Source organism: Petaurus breviceps, unplaced genomic scaffold (assembly GCF_028583685.1).
Source record: "Petaurus breviceps papuanus isolate PSGF00001 unplaced genomic scaffold, PetGlider_PUasm1.0 175, whole genome shotgun sequence".
NCBI classification, from domain to species: domain Eukaryota; kingdom Metazoa; phylum Chordata; class Mammalia; order Diprotodontia; family Petauridae; genus Petaurus; species Petaurus breviceps.
The window spans coordinates 9,776,761-9,783,307 of NW_027185764.1; the positions used below are offsets into that span (position 1 = coordinate 9,776,761).

The window sequence follows — 6,547 nt, forward strand, 5'->3', positions numbered from 1 at the left end:
GGGGGAAAGGCAAGTCAAGGCAATTGGGGTTAAGTGACTTGCCCAAGGTCACACAGCTAGGACGTGTCAACTGTCTGAGGCCAGATTTGAACTTAGGTCCTCCTGACTCCAGGGGCAGTGCTCTATTCACTGGGCCACCTAGCTGCCCCTATACCTTATTATCTTAAAAGAACTGTGTGGGCCCTGAGAGGTTAGGTGATATTCCCAGGGTCAAGGGTCAGAAGTGGAATATGACTGCCAGTGCTCTATTCACTATATCATATGGTTCTTACAGAGATAACATGCAAAATAACAAAAAACTTTGATAAAGAATAAAATGTCCATGAAAAGATGTGACATACTCTTACAGTCAGGCAACTGTAGATATTCATAAAAATGATTAAGATATGCCTGACCTCATTTGTTAAAGAATTGCAGTTAACAAAATGGAAAATTTAAGAAAATTTGTGTAGGCTAAAAATGCTTTAATTATGATTGTATTATGGTCAGTGGAAGATTTATAGCTGTAACTATAGTTCAACAAGACATTGCAAACTGGTAAACTGTTATACAAAAGTGTCAGAATGCTGAACTGAGTGTCAGAAAGTTGGCTTGAAATAAGTAAAGCCAAGGACCAATGTGGCAGCTTTGGAGTTAAGCACAGCACAGCACATCATCACCCAACAAAACAGTTTCTGCCAAGATTAGAAGTACCTACACAGACCTAAGGAAATTACATAGAGAAGTATCCGTGAAACCTAAATGATTACCTGCCGATTAGATGCCTATTGTACTCCAAAACATTACTAAACCAAAGAAAATGAAGACCAAGAAGGTATATGACAAATGAAAATAGGATAAAGCAGCAATAGATGGGATAAGAATCAGTTATTATAAGTCATTTTTAACATCGCTTAAGACATATAAACAGAGATAGAAGATGAAGCAAAGGACCAGGAATGAAAAAGCCAGATTAAAGTTCAGTACCTAGCCATCAGTTTCCTCATTTTACAAAGTTGCTAAAAGTATCAAGAAAGATTACATGCTAAAGCATTTTGTGACTGCAAAATGTTATATAAATGTGAATTATGAGACTATAATCTAGTACAAAGAACACATTTTAGCATACTATTTATATTTACATATCAATGAAATAAAAAGTTGCAACTAAAAATATCATACTACAAAGCAATAATATAGTCTATTTGATACTGGCTAAAATCTTGAAAAGTAGAACGGGTCAGACACCCAACATATGGAAATAAACATAGAAACATACTGCTTGATAAATACAAAGATCAATTACTGGGCAGGTCTTAATATGCAAAACGCCCCCCCCCCCCAAAAAAAACACCCACAAAACCCTGGTAGGAAACTGGAAAGCAAGCTTGCTTATTAGGTTTCTCACCAAGTGTATACCAAGGTTAAGTTCCAAACAGATACTTGACTTAAGTCATATCATATCATAAACAAAAAGAATTAAGAAGGAAATACCTATTTCAGCTAAGGGTGGGGATGAGGTCATGACCAATTAAGACGACAAAATGGACAATTTTGATTATGCAAAATTGAAGTTTTTGCACATACAAAACTGATGCAATGAAAATTAGAAAACATTTAAACTGGAAAGATTTCTGCAGAAAGTCTCTGATAAATGCCTGATATTTCTGATACTTTAGGAAATTATTCAAATAAGAACAGAAGTCACTCCCCAATCAATAATGATCAAAGGATATAAACAGGTAGTTCTCAAAGATATATGCACCAGCAGAAATTTTTCTTACAAGTTTATTAGAAAATGCAGATTAAGCCAACTATAGAGTTCTACTTCACATCAGATTGTCACAGTGGGCAAAAAAAAAAAAAGGTAGGGGGGAGAGGGAAACAACGTCAGAAGAGCTGAAGAAAAATAAGCAGAAGAATACACCTGGAGCTGAGAGCAATTTGGAACTATACCCAGAAAGTTACTAAACAGTAAATGCCTTTTGACCCAGTGATACTGCTGTTGGGCTTCTACTCCAAAGAGATCAAAGAAAGAAAACAAAAATATTTATAGCAGCTCTTTTTTTGTACTTGTAAAAAAGTAGAAACTAAAGGAGTATCTAGCAAGTGGGGAATAGATAGAATATCTACACCCTAAAAGACTTCTAGGAACTGATATAGAGTGAAGGGAACAAAATACAATCTATACAACATCATAAAAAAAACTTTGGAAGACTTATACACTCTGATCAATGCAATGGATCAACAAGGATTTCAGAGGGCCAGTGATGAAATATGCCACCCACCTCCTTGAGACAGAGGTGATGAACTCAGGTGCAGAATGAGACATACATTTTCAGACATGGCCAAATTTATATTTCATACAGGAGTTTTGTTTTCCTTTCTTTCAATGGGGTGGGAGGGTGGGGATGAAGAAGACTATTGACAGGGTTGAAAAAAATGAAACAAGAGGATCACTGAGCAGAATAGAAGGGAGGTCAGTAGGAACTGCAGACAAGCAGGACTGTTTTGAAAAACATGATAAATTTATTACATAATTAAAACAAAACCAAAATTATGTGATATAGATTTGAAGTTTCAAGTGCAATCCTTTCTGTTTTACATGTACATGTAAATACTTATTGGTGGCTTTTAAAAATTCAGAACAAAAAAGTTAAAATAAAATAAAAACTGATTGCAAATGAGGGGGAAAAAATCCCACAGGCACCAAAAACTCAATATGGCCAAAATGGAATTTATTATCTTTCATCCCAAACCTATCCTTGCTCTAAACTTTTTCTTTTTTCTGTCAAAGTCACCCCATATTTAATCTAATCAGTTACCAAAATCTCGATCTATAGAGCCTTATACTCATGTCCTCATCACCTCTATATTATTGCCAACAGCCTAATTGATCTGTCCCATACTCTTCAGTGGCTATTTAAGCCTTTAAAGACCTTCTCAAACCCGGCCCCCAATCTATCTTTTCAGTCTCCCTATACAATTACTCCCCAGCCAGCACTTTGATCCAACCAAAATTATCTATTCCTCACTAGATCTGTGCTTTGAATGCATTCCCTTTTCACCTATGCATTACAGAATCTCCTTCTTCTAAGAAGGAAGTACATGAAGTATTTTCTCATCCCAATTGGCCACACTTTCCAAACTGACTTTGCATTTATTTATACTTATCTTCTTAAGTATAAGCTGTATATATGCATATATCTTCATCTGCATATGCTGATGGAAGTTCTTGTCTTCACCCATTAGAATGTAAACTCCTTAGGAGTAGACACAGCTACTTAAAGCACTTTGATAAAAAGGGTGTTACCAACAGTAAACTGGAGGACCACCGGGTCTTATCAGCCTCTCAACAACACTCTCCAACTCCACCCCACCTTAATCCCTAAACCACCTGCACCCAGGTCTAACCTACCCACAGTCCCAAAACTATAATCTCTTTGTGGTAGTCCCACTCCCAATTAGAAAGTGAGTCCTTTGAAAATAGGGATTGCCTGGCTCTTAATAAATGCTTTTCCATTCAGATGACTGAAAATAACAATGATGAAAAGAGCAAGACAAGGTTAATTATCAAAAATTCTAGCAAACCTAGAACAAGTGAAAAAAGTAAAACATAATGACTTCATTTTCTTAAATGAAAAAAAAAAATTAGTGAATGTGGTGGGTTGCAATGGCCTCTAGAACAGACTAACATTCCTCTTTCTAAAAGTGCTCTTTTTCTGAAAGATTTGCTTCTTTAATAAAAATTAATTTAAAAAACTTGGAAAGATCTTTCTATATTTAAATATTTGGGATTATCCTGATAAGAGTAAAAAAAGTACAAAAGAGCCATAGAATACTTCTCTATAATAACTTTTTAAAGGTCCCTTGGAAGGAGCAGGGGTTCTTAAGCTTTTTTCGTGTCACCCTTTGGCAGGTTAGTGAAGCCTTCTCAGAATGTTTTTAAATCAATGAGATGCTGAATGATAAATTTCAGTTAGAAGTCTGTGAAAATATAGATGTAATTTTCCCCCCACCCATATTCATACATCTGGACTTTACATGAACCCCAGGCTTAACTTTTTCTATACAGTTTAGAGGACTATCCTATTAAGAAAAATAGCCTATGACTGAAAAGGGTACAGGACCAGGTCAATAGGAGAGGATTTCTCTTGCAAAGACATTTTCCCTTTTTATTTTCAAAATGGCCCTGTGAGATAGGTATTGCATGAATTATTTCCATTTTGCAGATGAGAATTTGGCAGTCCAAAAGCAACAAAATGCTTTGCAATTACTGAGTCCCAACATAAGGTAGATAGTCAAAATTAAGTACTTATAAAAATTTTGAAAATTCTTTAAGTTGCCTAAGATTTGTAAATGTAACATTGTTTCTCATCTCACTCAAAATATTGAGTTCAAATGTTAATTTTACTAGGTCTGAAAATTACAATTTGCCATTGTTTTGTAAAACAGAAGTAACAAATAGGTAACAAACTAACAAACTCTGCCCAAATACTTTTTGTTGTGCTGAAAATTTGTTATACAGAATACTGGCTGAAAATTCTGGGTCATGAAAAGGTCTCAAAATTCTTTCCTTAAAAGAATTTTTTTTTGTTGCAACAAGTCCTGACCTATAGTGATATCCTTTTCAAAGGTTAGTCTATAAATCCACTCTTCTTAGACTATTCAATACAGTTGAAATATCATAGTATTGATAGTAAGAACATGGCATTATAAATCAGGGGAGCTTGGTTTTAGCACAGTGTAGGTAGGTACTTAAATGTTTGTTGATTAACTCATAGTTTTGATTTTGTGGAATAACCTGGGCCAAATATTTTATGTTCCTGAGCCTCAGTTCCCTCATTTTTTAAATGAGGTTTGGATTAAGTGATCTCCAAAGACCTTAGCCCAGATTCTTAGCTCTTTTTCTCCTATTCAGTGCAGAGTCCTCCTTCTGGTCCCAATTAATTGAAATGACCATTCAATTTCTAGTTTGCTACTATACTGAAGACATTCAGTAAAACAAACTCAATCCAAGGACCAACAATCGCTCTGGACAGAACCAAATGACATACTCCTCCACTACCACCACCCTTACATCATTTCCTCTTACTCACTTCTCAAGATGGCCCTCCTCCCTCCTAGTCCCATAAGTCATCCTCCTTTCTTCAGCAACCTCATCTCTTAACTATCTTGTCAGCACATAACCTAAAGAATTTAGTAACACATGTCCTTTTTTTCAACTCTAAGGGCTTGTGTTGCATCGATCCCTATGATATCTTCTCTAGACAAAAACCCTCAAGATTCTCGCTGGATCCCAAAATTACAGCCCCACTTACTTTATTATACACTTACAGTTTTTCTCCCAGTCCAATACTTAATATACCAAGGCTATTATTAATTTCCTTCCGACATATCTGTGGATTTCAGTGATGCACACTGCAAGAACACTAAGAAAGAATCATTCACTACTGACTTCTACGAAATGAGGGCAACCTGAAGTAGAAAAAGGGGTCAAGAATCCCAAGCCTCTTGACTTTTAATCGGAAAGACTTGGGTTCAAAACCCAGCTCAGACACACGCGGTATTTGACTCTGGGCAGCCCAGAGGGTTCTCTGACTCGGGATTCGTGTTCTCCAAGGTCCTTTCCAGCCCAAACTCTGAGACTGCTCCCAGGATGGCAACCCCCGGGAGAAACTTTTTCAGTGCGACTTCTGGTTCAAAGCGAGGCTGAAAGAAAAGCATCTTCCCCTCCGCCCTTGATTACAAAAAAAAGAACTTTAAAACACGGGACATGAACTTCCCCCGCCCTTTCCCCTGATCCCTGACCCGGAAAAGGCCAAGAAATCACTAGAAAAAAGGAAGCCTCCAGTCGGATTCCCACCACCAGGAAGCACTGTCCCGGCAGCTCCCGTGATTGGCCCGGACGCACCCCACCTCTCTCCCGGCCTTCACCCCGATCCTTGCAGGGAGGCTGCGGGGTGGGGGGATGGGTGGGGGCGGGGGGAGGGTCACTGCGAACGCGTGAGGAGAAAAGCCCTGCGCCCTCGGGGGCCGGAGTGCTGAGGGAGCCCCCCCCCCCCCCCGGGGCCTCTGCCCCGCCCCGGCCCGCCCCGCCCCTCGGGGGTCCGTCCTTACGTGTTGTCCTGGTTAAAGTTGGCGAAGAGCAGCTGGCTGGAGCCGGCCTCCCCGCTCTGACTGGCCAGGTTCATGGCTGAGAGCGGGGGCCTGGGCTCGGGCGCTCTGCCTCCCGGGCCGGGACAGACGAGGGAGTCAGGGTCGGCTCCGGGCCCCGCTCTCCGCCGCCGCCGTCTCCTCCGTCGTGGGTCCTCCAGCTGCTGCTCCTACTGCTGCCGTCGCCGCCACCGCCGCTCGCTGCTCCAACTTGTGCCGTCGCCTCATCCCTTCCCGTCTCTTGTTTACGCTCCGGGTCCTGAACCTGACAGGGCGCTTGCGCCGCTCCGCCCCCACGGCCGCACACGACCGGGGTCGCGCACAGGCGCAATAGCCACAACACGCGTGTGGCGAGGACTCACGGTGGCCGCGAAGGACGCCGGTTCCGCATGAGTGCGCACGCGCGACGCGT

General features: G+C 40.4%; 1 protein-coding gene across 1 annotated transcript in view; it reads right to left on the reverse strand.

Annotated features, from left to right (window-relative positions):
• The window catches only part of WIPI2 (WD repeat domain, phosphoinositide interacting 2), a 34,240-nt gene extending 28,009 nt beyond the window's left edge, over positions 1-6,231 (reverse strand). The window contains exon 1 of the mRNA XM_069084758.1: positions 6,100-6,231. Within this exon, the coding sequence (XP_068940859.1) occupies positions 6,100-6,173 (74 nt within the window). The 5' untranslated portion in view covers positions 6,174-6,231. The remainder of the gene's footprint in view (positions 1-6,099) is intronic.
• Positions 6,232-6,547: the final 316 nt, after the last annotated feature.